The 25,675-nt window shown below is 41.5% G+C and overlaps 2 protein-coding genes across 3 annotated transcripts; one reads left to right on the top strand and one right to left on the bottom strand.

Moving 5' to 3' along the window:
• Positions 1-1,801: 1,801 nt before the first annotated feature.
• On the top strand, positions 1,802-7,494 carry ankrd22 (ankyrin repeat domain 22). 2 transcript variants are annotated; one of them, XM_029629014.2, is made up of 7 exons: positions 1,802-1,853; positions 1,959-2,014; positions 5,783-5,974; positions 6,288-6,395; positions 6,555-6,632; positions 6,733-6,831; positions 6,975-7,494. In XM_029629014.2, the coding sequence occupies exons 2-7, from the start codon at positions 1,994-1,996 to the stop codon at positions 7,050-7,052; spliced, it is 576 nt and encodes a 191-aa protein (XP_029484874.1). In that variant the 5' UTR covers positions 1,802-1,853; positions 1,959-1,993; the 3' UTR covers positions 7,053-7,494. The 2 variants fall into 2 exon arrangements, with proteins under 2 accessions (XP_029484874.1, XP_064863985.1); XM_065007913.1 differs by lacking the exon at positions 1,802-1,853 and having other exon boundaries at positions 1,862-2,014.
• On the bottom strand, positions 7,489-25,675 carry LOC115106357 (lysosomal acid lipase/cholesteryl ester hydrolase-like). The gene is made up of 10 exons (XM_029629007.2): positions 25,536-25,675; positions 23,216-23,333; positions 17,087-17,198; positions 14,386-14,584; positions 13,538-13,647; positions 13,252-13,388; positions 12,925-13,071; positions 12,688-12,759; positions 8,922-8,990; positions 7,489-8,746 (listed from the first exon to the last, which is right to left on the bottom strand). The coding sequence occupies exons 1-10, from the start codon at positions 25,658-25,660 to the stop codon at positions 8,507-8,509; spliced, it is 1,329 nt and encodes a 442-aa protein (XP_029484867.2). The 5' UTR covers positions 25,661-25,675; the 3' UTR covers positions 7,489-8,506.

The raw sequence follows: 25,675 nt of genomic DNA, 5'->3' as shown, positions 1-25,675 counted from the left end.
AAGGTAGAACGTCAGTGATATTCAGGCCGTAGCTCTAGAAAGAGGCCCGAGTTCCGGATTTATAATTCTGAGTTGGATGAAAGTTCAAATTGCATTTTCCCAGTCGTAGCTCGTTTTTTCCCGAGGTCCCAGTTGTCTTGAACTCTAAAGTCCGATTTTGCAGTTCCGAGTTAACGGTTGTTTTGAGCTTCATTGACAGCATGGCCAATGTTGAATGTTTATAATTTTAAACTAGGAAAAGAGACATAGACTTGGAACCACTGAATAGCAGGTTGATTGCTTTGCAATGCTTGCAGTTAGCCACTGATTCCTTCCAAACCACTCATTGTTGAATTTGTGATGTCCAAGTTGTTGTGTAATGTTTATGTCCATTAGCCGATGAGCACCAATATGTTTTATCTACACTTTCTCTTCATTATTTCCCTTCACATGACAAGGATAAAAAGGATTTGTCAGTAGATTTTCGATTCGATTCATGATGACTGTTAGCTAAGATTTTGAAAGTATGATGTTAACATGATCAGCCCAATCAAATATGCTGTAGATATAACGTGATTTGAAGTTGTTTTATCTGTGGCCAATGACCTTGAGCCTTCTTGGATGGGTACTTCTAATGTAACTCTATGGCAGTACCCAAGGGGCTTGAATTTTCGAGCTCTACCCTTAGACTTGGCGGTGACGTAGTGTCCCCATGAGTGACAGAACACTGAGCCAATCACGGCGCACCGCTCCGTATTTTCTGATGGCTTGCCCCGCCACCACAGAAAGCACTGAGCTAGGCTGAAACATTTTTTTGGAGCTGTCTTACTCAAGAAAACAAAAAAGAGACCATGTTTGTATGCGGCTTTATTAACTCAATTCTATATTATTATTTTTACATTGTTTGCAAACTGATATGTGACACAATGCCAAAATAACATGCATTTTAATTTAAAATAAAATGTGGGCGCCACTGACCAAATCAGGTGAACTAGTTCAGGGCTAAAACAAAATTGTAAAACATCTAGGGTTCCCCGATGAGAGGTTTGACGCATAGAAAAACTAGCTAGATATATATGATGTATACAGACGTATGTATATCATCTGTGTAGGCCTTTGCATCTGTAATTAAAAAGTTACTCATACAGTATGTCATCACTATTGTGTTGATGTATTAATTCCAGTCAATAATTTTGGATTGATAAGGTCTAGAACATAAACAAAATTTGATCACATTCACATGATCTCTTAACACAAATAAATAAGCCTATTTTAGGCTATAAAATGCAGTACATAGCTTAGGCTATGAATACATGATGTTACCGCTTCGTTTCCACTGGCCAGAGTGGGTCAGAGCGCAGAGGGTTTCTCTAGGCTACCTGCAGCTGTGGTTGTTATCGGTAGGCTATAGCTGATCAGATTAATTGTGCACGAGTTGACAATGCAAATGAACAAATGAAAAGAGATTGCAGAGGCCAGTATGCTGCAAATACTGCTTCCAAAATAAGTTGTTTTTACTGCAGTAATTTTGCCGTGTAATTGGAGATACAGTGCAGTATAACTGCAATTCAACAGCAGTAGTAGGCCTACACCAAGTTATTCCACAATTACTGGGTTCAAAATACCACAGTAGACTGCAGTTAGGCCTTAACACAAAGTGCTTACCCACAATTGTTGCCTGGTCTTGTTAAAATTGGCATCGCAATAGCTTTCAACTGTAGCCTAATACGGGTTGTGTAGGCAAACGTATCTTCCTGAAAAGGTCCTTAGACACACCTAAAAAAATAAAGTGACGTTCTATGGTAACGACTCAAACAAGCCACACCCTACAGTAGATGCGTTACTAGCGGGGAACCAGATGATGAATCTGATAGGTGCGTAACTGAAAAATGAATAAATCGGCTGTGGAAATATTAGCCTACCTCTGAAATTTGAACTTGACTGGCTTCTAAAAATAAAAGTAAAGTGTTTTATTTTAGCAGGGAAAGTATTTTGTCACTGAAGAAGAGGCGACATGGGGATAGTGTATTCAGAGGTGAGCTGTCATTTAAACACGTTTAATGGGAACGTTTTTTAGTCTGTGTGTAGTTGTTTAGTCTCTGAGAAAGTTTTAGTAGGATGCCTCTCAATACAGTCCCTCAGCAAAGCAGCATGTGGATTGCTAGGTGTAGCCAGGTAGATGCAATTTCTCGCAGCTGAGTAGCACTACCTGTAGCCCAGGGTTCACCAACCCTGTTCCTGGAGCTCTACCCTCCTGTAGGTTTTCACTCCAACCCGTTGTCACTAACCTGACTCATTTTTTTAAACCTGCTAATTATTAGAATTGGGTGCGCTAGATTGGGTTTTGAATGAAAACCTACATGATGGTAGCGCTCCAGGAACTAGCCTTTACGATATTTAAAGCACTATTCGGGCAACTTTATCGGTGTCTCGAGTAAAAAGGGTGAAAGAAAATCACAAAAACAGTTAATTTCGTGCAAACCACATTCCAGTGAAAAGCAGATGTCGGGAATCGCAGATGGGTGCAGTCGTTGCATCATATAGCCGACTAACCTGGTTTACTTAATAAATTCACTGCTAAATTATAATTAATAAACATAACACATCATGTACTTCCATAATGAATTGTATGTAGAACATGATAGATAGCAGCCTACACTTACAAAACATTTAGAGAGGAAGGAAAATGAAATAAGGCAAACACTTTTCATAATACCAGAAAGACTTTCATCATTTCCTACATTCACTTTTATTGTAAATAAGAATATCTATTTCTAAACACTTCTACATGAATGTTGGATGCTGCCATGATTATGGATAATCCTGAAGGAATTGTGAATAAATGATGAGTGAGAAAATTATAGACACAAATATCATACCCCTTGAAAAATGCTAAGCTATTTTATTAGTGTAGTGGTGCGATGTTAGAATGTTTTGGGGTTATGATGTTTGTGCATCTGTAACTTTCTCACTCATAATTTTTCACAGTTCATTTAGGATTAGCTGTAATCATGTTAGCATCCACATTCATGTAGAAGTATTTAGAAACATATTATATTCTTATTTACAATAAATGTTACTCCAAAATGACACAATACATTATTTACCATTCATTTCAATTGGGCACAAAATAATCTGAAACACAACCCAAACAAACAGCAAATGCTTCCAAACAAATTTGTAGAGTCACAACCTCGATGTCGTCATTGAATGCTGTGAATGTGAGACCAAATACTCAACATTTTACTACTTTAATACACATACAAGTGAATTTGTCCCAATACTTTTGCGCCCCTAAAATGGGGGACTATGTACAAGAAGTGCTGTAATTTCTAAATGGTTCACTCGATATGGATGAAATTACACTCAAATGGAAGCTTACAGTCTGCACTGTAACTTCATAGTCATTGTTTGATTTAAAAATCCAAACTTTTGGAGTATAGAGCCATAAGAATAAAAAATGCTTCACTGTCTCAATAATTACGGGGGGCACTGTAAATCATATCACTGTAATTCATATCATAGGCTTAATGGTACTGTAGAGCTCCGTCCTGCCCCTATGGGTCCACCGCCCTACAGCGCCCCAACCCAACACACCCCACTCAGCTTTAGGATCTTAGTGAAACATTCATTATTGGTTCCAGGTGTGTTAGGCCAAGGCCAGAGTGACAACCAAGAGACCCCCATTGCCAGGACTGAGCAGCCCAGCAGGGATTGCCTAAATAGGTATCTCCCATGACGTGGGCATGTTTTCAATACAGACTCCTTTTGTTACACAGTATTCCATATAAGACATCCAAACTGTATGAAAGTTGCACAGTATACCCTTAATCTGGAAATAAATCACATCTATTGATACATAACTTGACATTACTGTCAACCATTGTGACATTGTGGGAGGATAACCAACCTTCGAATTAATGGCAATGCCGCTATAAATGGTAGGTTACACAGTTTCTTCTGATAAGTCTACCGTATCAACATTTCCTAGCAAAGAAAAACAGGGAGAAGGGAGAGTTTGTAGACATGCTGAGATAAAGAACATACTCTTTGCCAGAATTCAGCCAGCCTTCACAACACATTGAAATATGGCCCCTTTTATGTTTTACACCTCCAGCAGAGGTATTGCATTTCTGAATGCATGATATTCAGTTTCACTGACATATAGTATGTTCTATGGATGGCCTTTAAATGCAGTAATTTATGTCTGAGATTATATGAACATGACTGGGCATTCAAACATATCTGTATCCATTCATCATTATCCATAGTGTCTCCCAGGTCTTCCTCATATTTTTGTTTTACATGTTTAGTGTCATTAGGAAAAGCCTCTTATCAACCCTTGGTACAGTTTGCAAATCAACTTAAGGTTTGTCAGACGGCCTTAAAATAATTTCAATCTTTGAAGCTTCTGGTTTGTCCAGTGTTTGCTGCACCGAGAGAATAAAGTGTTGCATCTGTAAAAATACACCTGAGCTCCGTAGACTGGTCTTCCCTGGCTGTCTGACCCTGCTGTCACCATTTAATCGTGCTAAGACATGATGAGCATAGTGTTTTCTACTGAGTGTCCTCCATGACACTGAAGCCTGTAGAGCTGTTAAACACTGTGTCAGTGTGAAAAGTAGGGAATTATGTAGGAAAACTGACAGACCAATTACGTTACATTTCTATACTGACTGTGATTGAGGATAAAAATAATATATAACGTTAGCCAACTTTTGGCTAGCTCTATGGTACATCAACTGGCGAAAACGAGCCAAGTTAATTTACTTCTGTTAAAACGGTACAAAACAAAAGCTACAAAACATTTCCATACACACAACAACTGTTAGATACTGCTACCTGACAGATAGCTAGAGGCTAGAGCTGAACTGACTGTGGTAGCTAGTTACTAGCTAGCTAGCTTTTTCATTCACTTAAGATATAACTTGAGTTGAGAGGGGATCAAACATTAGCTAATGTTACATGTCAGTTACACTACTAGCTCAGCACTGGGATTTTCTTTTTCTGTTAAGTCAAACAGCAGTTACCTTGCCAGCTACATCAGTTAAATAAAAAGTAGTCATTTTCTGTTCTACTTGCTTTTACAACTCGGAGAAAAAACATAACACACATAGACAACAGCTGCCTCTGTTCGCACACTCTGTGGTGTCCACGCGGCCCTAAATCTAGTTGGCTGAAACCACCAAACAGCCTAGCCAACCGCTCTGAGGCATCCGCATGGTCCTAAAGCACACTGATGCCGCTTTTTGTATCACAGTGCAATGATAAAACTGTGTGGGGGGGGGGGGCAAAAATGCAATTTCACTATTTGTGAGGGTCATGTGAAAGTTGCACCTCTGCGACGGGGTCTCCTACAGATGCATTGTCTTGTTAAAGGGCAGTGTTGGCCATACCCATATAAGCTATGATATTTCACTAGCCATCTGACAGAAACCGGAGGTGACCTGTATTTGACCGCTCTCGGGTGTCATCTGTGTTTTTTAAAGAATGTGACCTAAGAAGGGGCTGGCCGGTTGTCTCACAGTTATAACTGAAGTGAGACAGGATGGACCTGTTTTGCTGCTCATCTTATCTGCCACTGGCTACAGAAGGGTTCCTTCTCAGTACGGCAGTAGGCTCACTTACCGTATCTGATGTTGGCATTGTTTCATTGTTGTTGTTTTTTATCCTTTAATAAACCCTTGACCCAGGTGTGAATTCAAGACTAATCAACATGCATTGATCTACCATACGTAGCCTACAAATGCATGAACGGGTTTATGAAGTTACTTTACATGCTACCATTTGCTTATTTCCGCAGCCCATTTGCCAAGCTGCCTACGATAACGACCTTCAAAAGGTGTACCACATTCTAAAAGAGGATGCCAAGACTTTAAATGTTCAAGATGAGGAATCTGGCGATACACCAATCATAGCTGCCTGCAGATGTGGAAACATCAGAATGGTCAAGTACCTTTTGGACCTGAAGGCAGATGTAGCTATAAGGAACAAGGTAGTGGAAATGCAGTTCTGAGACATTTGGACAGTAGTTATTTATGCTTGTTTCTATGACTACCAAATACACAAACAGTAGTTATTATTTACTATGTCATTTATATGTAAATATTAGATCAAAAAGGATACTATCAGACCAAGTGTGACCTTTACTTCAATGTTTGTAGGAATCTACAATGGAAATGAGAATGTTCCTCAACTAGGTGATGCAATTGAATAAACAATACAGAAATATGTTAGTGTCGTCAAAACTGTGCGTCTTGTGAAATGTGTGGCACTGATCCATGCTCTCTCTCCCTGTCTGCCTGTAGAAACAGAGGACATGTTTGCACTATGCTGCAAAGAGGACCTTTTCCTTCTTGGATTACCTGATGATCACTATCCTCATGCCAATTCTGTTGATTGGATACCTCATTCTGGTAGGATATACTTTGAACCGCTGACCTTAGAATACAGTGGGGCAAAGTCTTTAGTCTCCCATCAGCCATGGCTCCCAGACCAGCCACACCGACTACACTGTAAGAGCAATAGGAAAGTGTTGTTGGTCACTGTGGTATAAACCTTCCTCCTTTCAACAGGAAGACAAGCAAAGGAAGAATGTGAAACTAATGAATCTGGTTCTGAGCACTAAAGTGGAGGTTGACGCTGTGGACTATGTGAGTACTGAGATGAAGTATATAGTTGTAATATTAGAATGATGAGCTACTGATCATTGTGTGTGACTTATTTGACCTTTGTGTTCACTGTGTATTTCAGCAGGGAAACACTGGTCTTCACTATGTCTGTCAGAGGAAGAGTGACAGACTCGTTCCACTGTTACTGGAGAAAAAGGCAGACGTTTCTATTAAAAACAAAGTAGGTGTGAGGTCACTTTTGCAAAGTGCATTATGTTTAGCTTACTAATCTATTCTCTAACCTCCTCGACGCCTCTGATAAAGCATAAGAGGACATTTTACGTTACTATTTCACTAAGCTTTGGTGGTTATCCTGTCCTTTAGGATGATGAGACCCCACTGGATATAGCAAGGAGACTGCAGTTCAAGAAGATTGTTACAATGCTGAAAAAGCCTGACTGAAGGGGGGGGGGAGCTTGCAGACGATGGAGAATTTTTCACCATGGCAACATCACCTTCTCGTCGGGCGTCTTTTGTCTGACGGAGGAAGGATCTCTGTTCATATGTATACGATCTATGGTTCGTATTCGACACTTTATCCTCAGCTCTCTAGCAACCATTCGTTAAGGTTCATACCAATATAAATGGCCAAGAAATTGTTTTTAGATCGTTTTTTAGTCTCGTGGTTGAACCTCCTTGAAATATGACATTAAATGAATTTATACTATGCGTCTCAAAATATTTGAATATTGTATAATATATGTAAATTAGAAACGGATGAGTTCCTGGTTTTGATATTGTACATAGGAGTAAGTGAATTTAAACATTGTTACAGATTAAAGCATTCTATGTGTAGATACTCAGTTTCTTAAGCACTTGTCAATAAATTGAATTGTACAACAGATTTAATACATTTTTATTGAGTAGTTGGATACATTAATTAAAAAGCAGCATACATAAGTGTTCTAACACAACGGAAGTAGAAAATGAATGAACAAACACGTCAGTCATTCTTTGGTCGGCACCCTTCCTTACCTAAGATCCAATAAAAATACTTCATCTATGTAACAAAATGACAAGTATCAGTAGGGACAGGTAAACCCAAATTGAATGTGTTTGATGAAAAAAGGCACAGCAACATTAACTAACACAACAACACAAAGTCCTAGTGATGACAGTTTGAAAAGTGCAAGTTCTGTAGAGAGAGGTACTGTATGTTGAACTGGACCCTGGACCTTTCATGATAATGTACCAATAACTTAAGCTACATTCATAACCTGCATCTCATGGAGGATTATAACCTGTAATGTTTGTTACTAGTATATTTTCACTGACCTGGGACATTCTTAAATGCCGGCAGGTAGCCTAGTGGTTAGAGAGTTGGGCCAGTCAGCGAAAGGTTGCTGGATCTAATCCCCGAGCTGACAAGGTAAAAATCTGTTGTTCTGCCCCTGAACAAGGCAGTTAACCCACTGTTCCCCAGTAGGCCGTCATTGTAAATAAAAATGAGTTCTTAACTGACTTGCCTAGTTAAAAGGTAAAATTATTTTGTTTTAAAGACATTAAAATCCATTCAAGTGTTCTGAAAGAGAGGACGGTGGTAGTAAAATCAAAATAGAGGATTCCTCACAACACTGAATCCTAAACTCACAGCTTGTTTTCCTCACCATCCCAATTTAGAGGTACATGATTATTGCTCCTTGAGAGCATGGCTTACTCAAACACACGCAAAGACTCGCTTTTACACATGCTTATAGTCACAAACACACAAAGTGCACAAACGTGTGTACTCACTCGCACCCAGGCACTGCGATATGTCTCCCAATATGTTTCAGATACAGTATTAAAATCGCTTCTGCTAGTGTGCTGAGAGCGGAGGTTAAAACTGGCCATATTTCTCCCTGTCAATCCACTGTTCACACCAAGTCCTGCTGACTCATCAGTTTGATTATCTCACTGTACATCTCCTGGGGGGCGTCCAGACCCCAGATGAAGTCCAGGTGTTCCCAGTGCTCGATGTGGCGGTGGTACACCAGGTTAGGGACCTGGGTGAGCAGCACGGCAACGTCCTTAGGGTCAGCCAGGGTGTCGTGACCCCCGGACCACAGGGCCGTAGGCACCTTCATGTTCTGGATGTTGTACAGCGGGGGGGTCGACTGGAGGGGGGCAGACAAGAATGGACTAGATGTCAGCTAAAGGCATCGATTGACCAATAGGGAACAGTGGATATGGACCAGTAAAGAGGTGGGAGCTTCTGAAAGCATTGGAAAACAACTTCAGTGTGAAGTGGTGTGTGTTTTGACTGACTAATGAGCTCTGAGCTGGCCTTACCTGGTTATAGTGAGCCATGTTCCCTGCTCTCCCATAGTCATAGGCCATCAGTTTTCCACCATGCACTGCCTGTAAAAAGAATACACATCACAAATACTTGGACTCTAGGTAGATGAACACGTGGTGGTCCTGGATGTAAAGGTAGAAACTCTTAACCCAGAAGTAAAATCTTACGGAATTTGATCAGCTGTGTGATCAACTTCTGTGTTCATACATGTTAGAAATTGACAAAATCTCCACCCTCGCAAAAGACACATGTGCAAAGCAGTTCAAGCACCACCTTCACCCTATCCTGATACGTCCAAATAACCAGTGACAAAAAAAACTAAAATGTAACCAATGCTGCTCATCATCTCACGGATCCTATTCAGTCCCGGCAGATCCTTCAGTCGACAAGCAGAATCTGCCCACGGGAGAGTACTATGTGCACCAAGTCCAACAGTAGGTAACCTTCAGTGAAGTTCAAGTTGTCTTTGGTAAATCTGGGATTGACTTTTACTCAAGGTTCATTCATTTCAACACCACTGAATCGTTGAGTGGGGAAAATGGGCGTGTTTAAGTCAATAAGTCTGTGTGCAGCAGGAATGTCTGTGCCACTCCTTTTCACACAGCGGAATGTCGATGATAGTTGACTTGGGTGTGAAACTGTGTCATAAACAGGATGAAGTAATAATTTATGACACAGAAACATTGAGGAATAATTTATCAACGTCTTTGAGATCATCTATTTATGTCCCGAGCGTCTGTTTTTGCTCAGTTGCTTGTGAAATCAGTGTCGGTTTGACATAAATAATAACTCCCCTGCATCAAAAAGTATCTGGGAAATTAAATTTGCAAACATGAAAATAAAAGCGAAAATCTCCTTTGACATATCCCCCTTCATAATGTAACGGTTTCCATGAAAGCCTCTGTTGTAAGCAATGAACATGAGCCGTGCATCCTGAATGGGGGAGGACTAGGGTTGTGAAGGGAAGGCACAGTGCCTTTGGAAAGTATTCAGACCCCTTCCCTTTTTCCTCATTTTGTTATGTTACAGCCTTATTCTAAAATGTAATAAATTATTTTTTCCCTCATCAATCTACACACAATATCCAATCATGACAAAGCGAAAACATGTTTTTAGACATGTTTGCAAAAAAAAAAAAAAAAAACTTTATTTATACGGCTTGAAATTGAGCACAGTTGCATCTTATTTCCATTGATCATCCTTGATGTTTCTACAACTTGATTGGAGTCCACCTGTGATAAATTAAATTGACTGGACATGATTTGGAAAGGCACACACCTGGGCTACCGAGTGGCGCAGCGGTCTAAGGCACTGCATCTCAGTGCTAGAGGCGTGATTCCAGGCTGTATCACCATGATTGGGAGTACCATAGGGCAGCGCACAATTGGCCCAGCGTCGTCTGGGTTAGGGTGTGGCTGGGGTAGGCCGTCATTGTAAATAAGAATTTGTTCTCAACGGACTTAAATAAAGGTTAAATAAAATAAATAAAAAGTATATATAAGGTCCCACAGTTGACAGTGCATGTCAGAGCAAAAACCAAGCCATGAGGGCAAAGGAATTGTCTATAGAGCTCTGAGACAGGATTGTGTCGAGGCACAGATCTTGGGAAGGGTACCGAAACATTTCTGCAGCATTGAAGGTACCCAAGAACACAGTGGCCTACATCATTCTTAAATGGAAGAAGTTTGGAACCACCAAGACTCTTCCTAGAGCTGGCCTCCTGGCCAAACTGAGCAATCAGGGGAAAGGGCCTTGGAAAGGGAGGTAACCAAGAACCCGATGGTCACTCTGATAGATCTCCAAAGTTCCTCTGTGGAGATGGGAGAACCTTCCAGAAGGACAACCATCTCTGCAGCATTCCACCAATCAGGCCTTTATGATAGAGTGGCCAGATGGAAGCCACTCCTCTGTAAAAGGCACATGACCGGCTGCTTGAAGTTTGCCAAAAGGCACCTAAAGACTCTAGGACAATGAGAAACAAGATTCTCTGGTCTGATGAAACAAAGACTAAACTCTTTGGCCTGAATGCCACGTCTGGAAGGAAAACCTGGCACCATCCCTACGGTGATACATGGTGGTGGCAGCATCATGCTGTGGGGATGTTTTTCAGCAGCAGGGACTGGGAGACTAGTCAGGATTGAGGGAAGGATGAATGGAGCAAAGTACAGAGATCCTTGATGAAAACATGCTCCAGAGCGCTCAGGACCTCAGACTGGGGTGAAGGTTCACCTTCCAACAGGACAACAATGCTAAGCACACAGCCAAGACCACTCAGGAGTGGCTTAGGGATACGTCTCTGAATGTCCTTGAGTGGCCCAGCCGGAGCCCGGACTTGAACCCAATCAAACATCTCTAGAGAGACCTGAAAATAGCTGTACAGCGACACTCCCCATTCAACCTGGCAGAGCTTGAGAGGATCTGCAGAGAAGAATGGGAGAAACTCCCCAAATACAGGTGTGCCAAGCTTGTAGCGTCAGACCCAAGACGACTCAAGGTGGTAATCGCTGCCAAAGGTGCTTCAACAAAGTACTGAGAAAAGGGTCTGAATACTTATGTAAATGTAATCCGTTTTTTTTATTTCTATGAATTAGCAACAAAAAAAACAAATAAAATCCTGTTCTTGCTTTGTCATTATGGGGTATTGTGTGTCGTTTGATGATGGGAAAAAAAACAATTTATTCAATTTTAGAATAAGTCTGTAACATAACAAAATGGGGAAAAAGTCCAGGGGTCTGAATACTTTCCCAAATGCACTGTATATAACTGGAAACCTGGAAACAACCAGAATTTTTGTAACTTTCAAGGTATTTTTGGGTACTTCCGATTATCACATATGTCTGTAATTATCTCAGGCCTTATCACATGTACAATATATAAAATAATCAAATAAGATGATTTTAAAATGAAAAAGAATGACAAAGTGGAACATTTCTATATAATTGTATTTATTTTACTATGTCAATATGTCTTTGTTGTAAATGTTTTGGAGCCAAACTGTAGTTTGAATATTTGCATAGTTAATAAAAAATAATGCTATTGTTGATAAGATGCTTTAAAAAAATTATTTAGGCTATTTTCTCTGGAAACATAGTCTATCCATATTGTCCATGCGTTTCTAGTGGACACATATATATGAAAACGAGTATATATGAAAATGAAGACTATATATAAAATGTAAAAAATAAGTTATTCATGTATAAATTACCAAAGATACCATAGATTCAAGTAACTTTGGTAAATTACCTGTAGCCAAGCAACCCTAGTGTGGACGGAGTGGAGGCTTGGGAGTTGGAGGGGAATAGAGGGATTGGTAAGGGAGGATATGAGATGTGTAAAAGGGAAAGGAACATCAAAGGCCCCCAGACAGGGGATTCAGAGCAGGGTGTTGTGAGTAAAGTCTGCCCGGGAGACTCAGTCAGTCGGGGAGTACATCTGACTGCAGATGTGAACTTAATCCAAAGCTGTGTCTGCTCTGATCCCTCTGGTCTTTGATTGGACGTCTTACTTCCACGGCTCAGGAAATGGAGGCTTGTACAGTATTGGAGCTATTAGAACAGCGTGGTTTAAGAAGAGCAAACTCATTCTCGATTCAGACTGTGCTGCCTGCACTCCAGCCTTCCTGGATATATAGGTTGCATCTAGGGTAGGCCTACATGACAGTTTTAACAAACAGGGGCTGGATGTATAGGTTTGAAGAAGTGAGGTGAATCATATTGGATCCAGGGTGTTTTGATAGGCTCTCATCAGGTATGTTCTTACCTGAGACCAGTGAATCATGTTCTGCACTGAGGTCCCTGCTGGGCAGTGGGAGGTGTACACAGGTGTGCGAGTCTGGACAAAAAACAAAGAAATATAGAAATATATTCCCCATCTTCATTCATACCTATAGAATTGGCTTGAGGAATATAGATTTAAGGAAGTCTACAACAGTAATACTGTACAATAATAAACTAATAAAAAAGCGACAACCAAAATGTGAGAGCTGTGGAGACGCACCATGTTGAGGTTCAGCTCATCGAAGCCACAGAGGATGAAGAAGAGGTTCCCACACAGCTCACTAAGAGGTTTCTTACTGCAGACGTTGGTGGCGAACCACTTAATGAGAGCACTCTGAGGCATGAAGTCCTTCTTCCCAAACACATCCTAGCATACAGAAACCAAACAATGGATTAGCATTAGTCAGTATTCAAATAATCAAAGATTCTGACCGATTGTTCAAATAAAAAAAAATTCCGCCAAAGTTAGGTAAAGCAACAGGTTAGACGTACTGTATGAATAAATTGTGACATAATACAGTGTAAGACAATTTTATTTTCTACTCACCCAAATGAGGAAATCGGGGAAGATGGAGAGCTTGCTCATGGGGCTGGCAGTGAAAGCCACAGTGGCCACTGGAGCCAGGCCGAAGAACATCTTGATTTTGCTTGCCAGCTCAGGCATGGAAGAGAATGCAACAAAAGCTACGGGGACAGAGACAAGCAGTCAGAAAAACATTTCATGGTTTAAAACGGTAAACCATAGTGTAGAATAGATAGCAGTGCCAAACTACAGGTGAAAAATATTCTGCTTCATGTCATATGACACATAACCAACGATCAAGCCATCTCACCAATCGTGGTTCCCTGAGAGTGGCCGATATAGTAGATCTGCTCCTGGCCTGTGGTCTTCAGAATGTGGTTGACCACTGCTGGCAGGTCCTTCTTTGCCATCTCATCATAACTGAAGAAAAAGAACAGAAGAAACTCAGTAAATGCCATAACAAGACTATTTAAACACACATTTCATGTAATATCAAATATCATGCGTTTCTACTAGAACCTCTTGTGATTCTGTTGGTGAGCACAGGGGATATACACTCATATGGTCAGTTTATTAGGTCTAGTACCGGGTCGGTCCTAACTTTGCCTCCAGAATAGCCTGAATGCTTCGGGGCGTGGAAACGTTGTTCAATTGGTTTTGAGGGACCAAACGTGTGCCGGGAAAACATTCCCTAAACCATTACACCACCGCCACCATCCTGTACTGTTGACACCAGGCAGAATGGGGCCATGGACTTGTGCTGCTTACACCAAATTCTGAATCTGCCATCAGCATGACGCAACAGGAAGCAGGAGTTGTCAGATCAGGCAATGTTTTTCCACTCCTCAATTGACCAGTGTTGGTGATCTGTTGGAGCCACTTCTTCTTGTTTTTAGCTGATAGGAGTGGAACTCGGTGTGGTTGTGGGCTACAATAGCCCATCAGTGACAAGGACAGACAAGTTGTGCGTTCCGAGATGCCGTTCTGCGCACCGCTGTTGTACTGCCCCACAGCCTCGTGACTCTCTGTAGGAGCTAACCATTTTCGTGTACCTCACTGGTACACTGGCCACTGAGTGAATATCCAGGCCTAGGTGCATAGCCATGACGTGAAGCGCAAGCAAGGATCAGTATAAGTGGAATGAATCTTTGAAGCTACCTGAACTGCCAGAACTCGTCGTGGTCAGGGCTGAGTGTGAGGTGTCTCCTGGACCAGGTGTTTCCCCTGCTGTTGCCGATCCAGACGTCGTAGCCAGCGTCGGCTAGCAGGTAAGCCAGGCTGGTGTTGGGCAGGTTGGTCACCCAGTTACTCCCCGCAGCCAGGAGACCGTGCTGGAGGAACACTGCAGGCTTGGGATCTAGGAGGATGAGAAATTGACTTAATTGAGCACATTGCTATAGGGTGAATATTGTAGCAAAGTAAAGCAAGGATCATAGGCATAACATAGTGGTTATGTAATATTTATCCATTCTTCTCAAACAAGGCTGAAGAATCCATTCACATTCCAACATGACCAAAAATACATCAACTGAAAGTGGATTTAACTAACTGGTCAATTCATAATTCAAGTGTTGTGTTGACTGTCACCACCAGAGGGCGTGTCTGTCCAAGCTACAGTACACCCCAGCTGCAGGGCAGCCTTTCTCCTTGTGGCTCAGCACTCTCCCAGTTCATTTTTGGGAGCTTTAAAAATCCCAGAAATCTGTCAGAAACAGGATCTGTTGCATAAACAGACCATTAGATGATAGGATTGGGTACTATCCCTCTATTGCACTTTCGGAGCATTTGACTGCACCTGCTAGAACACTTGCAAATCTGTGTACGTGATCAATGAACTTTGATATAGGGAATGGACCCCTAGCCTACCCTGTTGCCGAGACTGCATTTACTTGAATTTCCAGCACGCTGCTGGATAATGTTTTAGATTTAACAGAACTCCCAGGTGATCCCAAGAGGCACACATAATGCTTTGTAGTGGGTGCTGATGGGAAGTCCTGACTGTTGTCTTACAGTGAAATGGGTGTGTGTGTGTGTCTATTAAGTATCTATGTTTTATTTTAGTATTAAAACACTGTCATTCACTGTTACAATAGCTAAGGAGTTAAAGGGACAAAGAGGGATTTTGTTTTAACAATAGTCTAATGTATAGTCAAAGACATAAACACTGTGTTATCTGTTCAAATGTTATACATTATGAATGATATGTCTCAACCACTTCGCCACAGTGTAGCTGTGTGCAAGAAGACCAAATCTACAGTATCTCTCCTAGATTGAACATCAAAGATTTCCAACATTAGCTCTTCTAACTAGCACGGTTTTCAGAACAAAACCCCATCTGGGGGCTGAAATAATTCCAGCTCTGCTGTGTTCCTTTGGAGTGATCCAGACGCTCTCCCGTGTGAGCAAGGGAAGTGGGACAACAGGAAATGAGATGCATCTCCAGCCTATCACAGAGCCCTGCTGCCTCCCTGACTGGATGTGCTGCTGCTGCCACATTCTACAGAGCAGGGAGCGAGAAGCATCAAGAGATACGAACAACATGATGGCTCCTTACTTATTTAGAGGATATCACAATATATTATTGAGATTTTTAACTCCCCAGACTAGCTCAACCCTGGCATATCACATCGTATTGGGGGGTATCTTTCAAGTGGAACCCCTGGCTAGTTTATGAAGCATTTCTAATGACAAACCAATGTCAATATTAACACTAAACTGAATTTGCATTTTAAATCATTGGAGAGGGTCAACTGAAGTAGTTCATTTACTAATTAATGTTTTGGAAAGTAATCCAATGGAGTGAAAACAAGACCGGAGCCAAGGCCAGTGTTTAATACTCAAGGCACTTAAATTCACCTACAGAGAGATCTCTGTCGAGAACACGAGTTCTTGTTCAGAATGATATGAGACACTGTGTTCAGGAAAAAAAGCATAGTTTATAGCATCTGAATTTGTTTTGCACTCGAATGGTCTCCCCCAATGAGATTAGTGTGAGGTTTAGCAATCACTTTGCTTATTAATGAAATACAGCGACAACACAGGCAAGAGAAACTGAATACTGATTCGTAGGAACCGGAGAGCGAGTGTAGCTCCGCCTGACAGAAGCGGTGGATCACGGTATTTTCGCCTAAACTTGTAAGACAACAACTGCTCTTAAGAAGAAATCTAAAACTTTTAATACCATTATGCATTCCTAACACACTAAAATATAAGAATTTCTTCCTTATTACTGTAACTATTACTTTTCCCATCACATATTGAAAATACACTGTAAATACATTAGAACAACAGCCTAATAAATGAGATGGTTGAAAATGATCCGAGCCACATTTGAAACAGCTCATGCTAGGGACGGATCATGAGGAATACCAAACAAGTAAAAACGCCACAGAAATTCAATTCAATCATAGTCTGGGCTCAAAATGATTGAAGCATAGAGGTGAACTACTTGCAGCTCGACAGCCTCACTGGATGCATGTGATATTATAGCTGGTGATGACAGGACAAGCCACCTTCTGACAACAAAAGGTCAGGCGTAGGCTGGGCGGTGCAATTGCAAAATATAGTCCTCCTCCTCCGCTCTTGTCAAGAGTGACTAATGCTGAAGACCACTTCAATTTTGGATCTTGACTCAGTACTAAATGTTTGACAATGTGGGAAATATCGGCACTTCAGATGTTAGTGACGGTGTTTATGTGTGTGTGTTGGTCTTTGATATGTGGATCTGATGACAGGGCTAGAGGCCGTGGCTTTCCAAAGTGCACGTCAATGCAGACCTCTACTCCATGTTTAAAAGAATTAAGGCCGCCGACCATATGAATTAACCCCATGCTATGGCCATGAATCTTTTGATGCCCACCGTCACCGTTCTTCAGACCGCGCGGGATCCGGTTGACACTCAGGATGTAGCCGTCCTCTGTGACGACGTCGTGCTCCTCTGTCGGGTAGCCCCAATGCCTGATGATCTCACTCTGTGTGGGAGAGAGAGAGAAGACAAAAACAAACAAACAGTCAAATATTTTCGGGAATTCTGACAGAAAGGGTTTCTATGGTAACACTTTATTTTACAGCCCTATTACCATACTTTACTCACTGTGAAATTACAGTAAAATTCAAGCAGACAACATTATTTCCGCTGCCTCTACTAGTCAGCATGTCACAAAAAAAATCCATTCTTCCCCTGTTGCATTCCCTCCCACACGCCCATTCCCAGATATTATATACGCTAATCTGGACCTTCAAAAGAAAGCGTGTGAGCCTGTTGGTTCCGGCCAGGCCTGCCATGCAATCTAGCCATGCATAATTAATACCCACCACCATTTCCTGCCTCCCTCTATGCTGCAAGTCTACACATTCTACTGACTGTGGGACTGTGATAAAACTTCTGCTGGCTCAACACACACTGAGGAGGTATCAGAGGCCCAGGGGTGGAGGGGAGAATCGGTGTTCTGCTCTGTCTCATTTGGGTCTGGTTTTACATAGGGAAATGGGAGTATGTCACAAGACCTGCGTGTGGGAAGGAGAGCTATTGAGAGGGTATGTGCTTTCAGGCCTACAATGGAAGAAAGAAACATTAGCATGTGAGAACCATTACTACTGGGAATTGTATTAGGATTATATCACTGAGACAGTATACAGTATTTGTCATTGGAAACTACACTAACTAGACACTAGATTCAGCATATTGTGTTACTGTGCTCATCAAAGATTTAAGGATAACCACTGACATGCACCAGGCCCAAATCCACACGTTTATTTTACCAGTGGCACACCTTATATATGAATAAACATACATTGTATATTTTCTGACAAAGTGTGGTGATTGCATTTGATTGTTTACCATGTCAAATATTTCAACTACTGTATGCCTGTATGTGCTCCTGGAGCACAAATGATACTGATATCACTAAGCACACAGAATCACCATTTGTCCCTTAAAATCCATTCTTGAAAAGTGAATGAATGCCTATCAAAAAACTCTTTTAGCTTACAACAAACAACCCATAATAATAATAATTATTATATTATTAAATTATAATAATTATTAGCATTATTATATAGAAATACTGGAGCAAGAGGATACAGACAAATACATTTTACTGCAATTTATACATTTTTATATAGCTTTTTCAGTTTTATTAGGACAGATCTTAGACTGAAGGTTTTAGGTATATCATATGGCTGTGATATTGTCCTATCTAGAGATGCATCTATGCTGAAATTCGACACATGACAGAGGGACTTCCCATGACATTTTGTCAGCCGGTAACTCCCATGCCGGTCTCACAGTAATTGGCGGTTAATTAACGTAAACACATTCAGCAACTCTAGTTGCGATACAGTGTAAATGTTTTCATTTCTAATACATTCCAAGGCTGCATGATACCACATCATTGATGCGGCTCTAATGATGATTTGAAAAAAATAAAAAAGATTGCATGAAAGGCATGTGCTCTGCTCAGATTGTTTGCACAGGCTGCATGCACACATTCCCTCATTCACAATTTGTCAAGCACATTATAATAATCTCACCCATCAGACTATTCTCAATTTAATATAGTCTTTAAATAGAGCCTACTAATATATGTGTGGAATTATATTTGGTTTAGAATGCACCCCCCCCATATCTGGACCCCTACAAATCAGCCGAGCTAGACAATCTGGACCCTCTCTTTATAAAATGATCCACCAAAATTGTTGCAAACCCTATTACTAGCCTGTTCAACCTCTCTTTCGTATCGTCTGAGATCCCCAAAGATTGGAAAGCTGCCGCTGTCATCCCCCTCTTCAAAGGGGGAGACACTCTAGACCCAAATTTCTACAGACCTATATCTATCCTACCCTGCCTTTCTAAGGTCTTTGAAAGCCAAGTTAACAAACAGATCACCAACCATTTCGAATCCCACCATACCTTCTCCACTATGCAATCTGGTTTCCGAGCTGGTCATGGGTGCACCTCAGCCACGCTCAAGGTCCTAAACGATATCATAACCACCATAGATAAGAGACATTACTGTGCAGCTGTATTCATCGACCTGGCCAGGGCTTTCGACTCTGTCAATCACCACATTCTTATCGGCAGACCTTGGTTTCTCAAATGACTGCCTCGCCTGGTTCACCAACTACTTCTAAGACAGAGTTCAGTATGTCAAATCGGGGGGCCTGTTGCCTGGACCTCTTGCAGTCTCTATGGGGGTGCCACAGGGTTCAATTCTCGGGCCAACTCTTTTCTCTGTATACATCAATGATGTCGCTCTTGCTGCTGGTGATTCTCTGATCCACCTCTATGCAGACGACACCATTTGGTATACTTCTGGCCCTTCTTTGGACACTGTTAACAAACCTCCAGATGAGCTTCAATGCCATACAACTCTCTTCCGTGGCCTCCAACTGCTCTTAAATACAAGTAAAACTAAATGCATGCTCTTCAACTGATCGCTGCCCACACCTGCCCGCCCGTCCAGCATCACTACTCTGGACAGTTCTGACTTAGAATATGTGGACAAATACAAATAACTAGGTGTCTGGTTAGGCTGTAAACTCTCCTTCCAGACTCACATCAAGCATCTACAATCCAAAATTAAATCTAGAATCTGCTACCTATTTCGCAACAAAGCATCCTTCACTCATGCTGCCAAACATACCCTTGTAAAACTAACTATCCTACCAATCCTTGACTTCGGCAATGTCATTTGCAAAATAGCTTCCAATACTCAGCAAATTGGAAGCAGTCTATCACACTGCCATCTGTTGTCACCAAAGCCCCTATAATACCCACCACTCCGACCTGTATGCTCTCGTTGGCTGGCCCTCGCTTCATATTCGTCACCCAACCCACTGTCTCCAGGTCATCTATATGTCTTTGCTAGGTAAAGCCCCGCCTTATCTCAGCTCACTGGTCACCATAGCATCACCCACCCGTAGCACGCAGCAGGTGTATTTCACTAGTCACCCCCAAAGCCAATTCCTCTTTTGGCCGCCTTTCCTCCCAGTTCTCTGCTGCCAATGACTGGAACGAACTGCAAAAATCACTAAAGCTGGAGACTCATATCTCCCTCACTAACTTTAAGCACCAGCTGTCAGAGCAGCTCACAGATCACTGCACTTGTACATAGCCCATCTGTAAATAGCCCACCCAACTACCTCATTCCCCACACTGTTATTTTATTTTGCTCCTTTGCACCCCAGTACCGCTACTTGCACACTCATCTTCTGCACATCTATCACTCCAGGGTTTAATTGCTATACTGTAATTATCTCGCCACTATGGCCTATTTATTGCCTTACCTCCCTTATCCTACCTCATTTCCACACACTGTATATAGACTTTTTCTATTGTATTATTGACTGCATGTTTGTTTATTTCATGTGTAACTCTGTGTTGTTTGTGTCGACCTGCTTTGCTTTATCTTGGCCAGGTCGCAGTTGTAAATGAGAACTCTCATGCTTGGTTGACCTAGCAGCTGAATTAAATCCTTAAGTTGTTTTCAGGAGGTGTGGCTTGTTAGGGGTGTGGCTTTAGGGCAGATCTAATTGGCCACCCGTGAGCATAAATGTCATTCCTGTTCATCATGTTAAATGAACATACTGAACATTTGAAATTACTGCATTTTACACATTCTTCTATAACATGAAGATTATTTCTTATAATAAGGTATAACACCTTATTGTATCCAACAATGGGATTCAAATAGTATTTTAGGGAATTTACACTCTGCTGTAAGCCTCATTGAAGCTACAACAATGTAAATGTTGAACCTCAACATGTGATAACTATAGATGGGTTAGCTGACAATGTCATGAAAACAATGTGCGCGCTTCCATGGGGAGTGTTGTTGTGATTCTGGATGGCCAGATTGCTAGCAAGAATGACAAGAAACTGCCATTTGGGGAATCGGAAGTGGCTCATTTCAGCTCGATTGATACCATGTCTTGCTTTGAGGTGTTTTGACTAATTTCATGTCAATGCTAATATGGCTAAAATTCACTAGCTAGCTTACCATCAACTGTAACAATGTATTTGAGAGACAAGTTCTCATTGTGCAAATGTATTTATGTTTTCAATAAACATTGGAGACGAAATGTAGCTTACATGTTGTCAACAATCTATGCCACCCATGTCTGTTTTGGCCCATAGTTGCGCACGCCTCGGTTTCTTAGGTAAACACCCAACCCGTCTACAAAACAGATGAACAGGAATGGCATTTACTCCCATTGGTGGCTAAAATGAACTATCTGAAAGCCACGCCCCTACTAAATGCCTCTAGTCTTCTGATCCGCTGGGTCATAGCTCAATAACCCAGCATCAATAACCCAGCATCAATAACCCAGCAGTTTATAAAGAAAACAACCGAACTAAGTGACCAAAGGCCTGTAATCCAGCAGTATTTTAGTGCAGGTAGACTACACCAGTTGTAAAGTGAATTTATGTGCCTAATTTTAAGAATTGAGCAATAAATAGGCTATAGCAGCATGAGAAAGCTGGGATTCTCTATTAAATATTGCCCAGTCAAAATTCTGTTTTCACACGCAATTGTGTAATGACTGAGTTTACAAGAACACGTTTCACTTGGCTCTGTAAGCTTTGGGCTCTCCAACCCTATTCCAGGGGTTCTAGCCCTATGGGCATAACTGTAGTTGTGATACAAACCTTATCAAAACATATAGGCCAATGGGCTAGGCTACATGATGCATGCAACTATGATTCGAAAAAGTCAGGGGGGAAAAAAGTTGCTGTTTCTTGCCTTAGACTGCACACACTGGGCATCATTCACATGATAATATTCTCACCCCTCAGACTATTTTCAATTTAATCTTGTCTTTACATATCATAATATATTTGCGAAATTAGTTTTGAATGGGCCATTATCATGCATCTGTCAGAACAGAAAAAAATATAAATAATAATGAACAAGTCATCCATAGGTACTTGAATAGAGAAAGGAGGCCGCTTTTCCTGCGGTTCACTTACATGCCAGCCAGGTAGGCTACTCCAGCTGCAAAGCGAAAAAATTTGCTTAATATTAGGAAAGTTGAGGAATAAATATAGTAGGCCTAGCCTAAGAACGCTGATGGGATCCTCTACTTTTTAATAGAAGCCATCAAAACTCTGCTGTTTTCTCAAACAATTGCATAGCCTATAGAAATGCAACATGGGCTTATACGAACACTTATTTCACTCCATGCATCAACCAGCTGTGAGGAGCTGGCTCTCACTCTGCAACAGGTGAGCCTATTATATTCAAACTCTGAATGCCGGAGCTCTCAAGAAGTGTTTGGTTCGATTTTCAATGGCATTTGCATTGATGTCAGAGTGATTAGATGGACATTACGAACTGGGTTGTTTGAGCCCTGAGAGCTGATTGCCTGACAGCCACAGTATATCAGACCATATACCAAGGGTTTGACAAAACATTTATTTTTACTGCTCTAATTACGTTGGTAACCAGTTTATAATATCAATAAGGCACCTCGGGGTTTGTGGTATATGGCCAATATACCACAGCTAAGGGCTGTGTCAAGGCACGACGCCATATACCACACCCCCTCATGCCTTATTGCTTAAATAGAGCGCCGAGTACCAGGTCATTAGCAACTGGCCGTTAGCAAGTCTGGTGGGCTACTAAAGACCATCAGACTGCAGTTTTGGAGAAGCCTAGTTACTCATTTGACTGCGGTAATGACTACTGATTGCCGGTAAAACAGTCATGGCAACAGCCCCACTATCACATTCCTTGAAATAACTCATGGGATATATGGGGTATAAAGGGCAGAATGTGGGCTAAAACAGTACTCCCCACATGAGGTAACCACCATGACTATTTGTTTGTGTGGCCCAGAAGATTGCCTAGTTCTATGAATTGTTAATGAGCTCTATGAACCAAGAAGTCCGGTAGTGTTTTTGAAGTTTGGATAAATACAATTTGTCAGTATCTGGCCACTTTGTTTACGAGAACACAGCTTCTGTTATTGATTTGATCTAACTCACAATGTTCATGTTGACCTCTGGGTCCAGTCTTTTACTGTCTTTCAGCGAGGATCTCTGACACTGGACCGCTCCAGTGTTCAGGAAAGCCACTAAAAGTAGGACCCACACCATGTTCACTCTGAAAAACATAATTACATGTGTTATAAACCTCTAAAAAATGAAAAATACATTTTCTGACCACATTATGTCAAGACCTATGCAGCTGCACACACCTGGAAATATAAACATGGTCAAAGGGTACTTAATACATTAAACGTATCATTGCAATCCTAATCTCTCATCGACCATAATAATAACGCAAGATTTTAGTTCTGGGTTAAGCGAGATTATTGCAATCTAAATCTGGGCCATTAAAAAGAGGACTTCTAAGAAGCCAGTTTTTCAGACTTTGCTTTATATTCCACTCCACCGAGGACTGTCTAGAAACAGCAGCGGAGATGTGTATAAGGTTTCTAGGAAGAAGCTACACTCCACAATGTGTGGATGAAGCTCTTAATTTGGCATTAGGGAAAACACGAGATTAACTGCTACAAAAAAACAAACACTAGAGCTAAAGAACACTCTGGAATGTTCACCACCACACATACTTTGAACTCGCGCAAAGTGGGAGATGCTGTCAAGAAACACTGGCATGTTTTATCACCGGACCCAGTTTTTCCAGCTGAATTTAAGAACCCACCACTTATATTGTATATAGGAGAGGTAGCAATTTACGCGACAAATTGTTCCATGCCAACAGCCAACCCCAAAAGAAACGCCCTCTTCTGAATGGTAGCTATAAATGCAGAGGTGGCGCACAGTGCAACAACATGATGAAGTGTGAATATTTCTGCCACCCACACACAGGAAAACGGTTCCAAATAAATGACATTATCACGTCACCCCGCTCCTCCGCTCTCTCCACTGGCTTCCAGTTGAAGCTCGCATCCGCTACAAGACCATGGTGCTTGCCTACGGAGCTGTGAGGGGAACGGCACCTCAGTACCTCCAGGCTCTGATCAGGCCCTACACCCAAACAAGGGCACTGCGTTCATCCACCTCTGGCCTGCTCGCCTCCCTACCACTGAGGAAGTACAGTTCCCGCGCAGCCCAGTCAAAACTGTTCGCTGCTCTGGCCCCCCAATGGTGGAACAAACTCCCTCACGACGCCAGGACAGCGGAGTCAATCACCACCTTCCGGAGACACCTGAAACCCCACCTCTTTCAGGAATACCTAGGATAGGATAAAGTAATCCTTCTCACCCCCCTTAAAAGATTTAGATGCACTATTGTAAAGTGGCTGTTCCACTGGATGTCTTAAGGTGAACGCACCAATTTGTAAGTCGCTCTGGATAAGAGCGTCTGCTAAATGACTTAAATGTAAATGTAAATGTTGCTACTCAATCCCAAATCTTGCTACTCTTTGGATTTCACAGATGCTAGTCAGCTGCCTTTACTTCTCTTAGCCATGAGATATGGCTTGATAGTGTTTTTGCATTTGATACAAGTTCAAAGTTAGCCATATGTTTCTGTAATATCAAAGGATTTTGGGATTGTGGCAAGAATTATCCCCGAGCTGACAATGCTATAAATACTGCTATTGAGTGGGTCCAGATTTTGACATTGAGCTATTTGGTGCGGCAGGTAGCCTAGTGGTTAGAGCGTTGGACTCGTAACCGAAAGGTTGGAAGATCGAATCCCCGAGCTGACAAGGTAAAAATCTGTTGTTCTGCCCCTGAACAAGGCAGTTCCTAGACAGTCATTGAAAATAATGATTTGTTCTTAACGGACTTGCCTAGTTAAATAATGGTAAAATAATAAATAAAAATGATTGAGTCTCATAGCCGATTAGTTAGAGAACAACAAATTGGATTATAAGGTTGCCTTTGCAGTCAATAGAGCAGAAAATGCATTTTAATGAGTTGTTGTGAAGAGTTTAAGATACGTTTGATATAACACCAGGATTTTCATGAGTAAGTGAAAGTTTAAATCTCTAGCCTTTACAAAGGAAAAAGGTTCATTAGACCTAACCTACAACATGCGTTGACCTAACCTACAGGCTTCCGGATCGCTCCGGCCAAACTAGCGTTTCTTCTCCATGATGAATGTATGGAGCGATTATAAAGCAGCGGAATGAAATTCAGGATGAGTAGTCAGACAAAGGCTTCATTCAGTAGGCCATTGTTGACATTCCTTCCACACTGACACTGACAACTTCTAAACTATTGCCACATATCACGTTGGTGATATATGGAAAACGCAAACATTTTTATCAGCTATCAAATAGCCTATATCCCCAAAAATATAATTTACGTTAGCTACAATGTGTCCAAACACTTACCCGGACAACTGTGTAGAATTAGAATACTGTATTATTCTTGGTTGGCCGACGAAAGAGGAATAAATCACAAGAGCAGCAGCGTGATAAAGCGTCAGAGCCACCAGTGGGATGTAATCATTATTCATGTTAAAAAACGTTCT

Source organism: Oncorhynchus nerka, linkage group LG23, assembly GCF_034236695.1.
Source record: "Oncorhynchus nerka isolate Pitt River linkage group LG23, Oner_Uvic_2.0, whole genome shotgun sequence".
Lineage (NCBI taxonomy): Eukaryota > Metazoa > Chordata > Actinopteri > Salmoniformes > Salmonidae > Oncorhynchus > Oncorhynchus nerka.
The sequence above is the reverse complement of the archived record's forward strand: the minus strand, read 5'-3'. Positions and strand labels throughout refer to the sequence as shown.

Coding starts and splice junctions, on each gene's coding strand:
- ankrd22 (XM_029629014.2), top strand. CDS start 1,994: ATGGGGATAGTGTATTCAGAG. Junction 5,975..6,287: donor ATGTAGCTATAAGGAACAAG/GTAGTGGAAATG, acceptor GTCTGCCTGTAG/AAACAGAGGACATGTTTGCA. Junction 6,396..6,554: donor TGATTGGATACCTCATTCTG/GTAGGATATACT, acceptor TCCTTTCAACAG/GAAGACAAGCAAAGGAAGAA.
- LOC115106357 (XM_029629007.2), bottom strand. CDS start 25,660: ATGAATAATGATTACATCCCACTGGTGGCTCTGACGCTTTATCACGCT. Junction 14,585..17,086: donor CGGTCTGAAGAACGGTGACG/GTGGGCATCAAA, acceptor TCATCCTCCTAG/ATCCCAAGCCTGCAGTGTTC. Junction 13,648..14,385: donor GACGAGTTCTGGCAGTTCAG/GTAGCTTCAAAG, acceptor CTTTTTCTTCAG/TTATGATGAGATGGCAAAGA.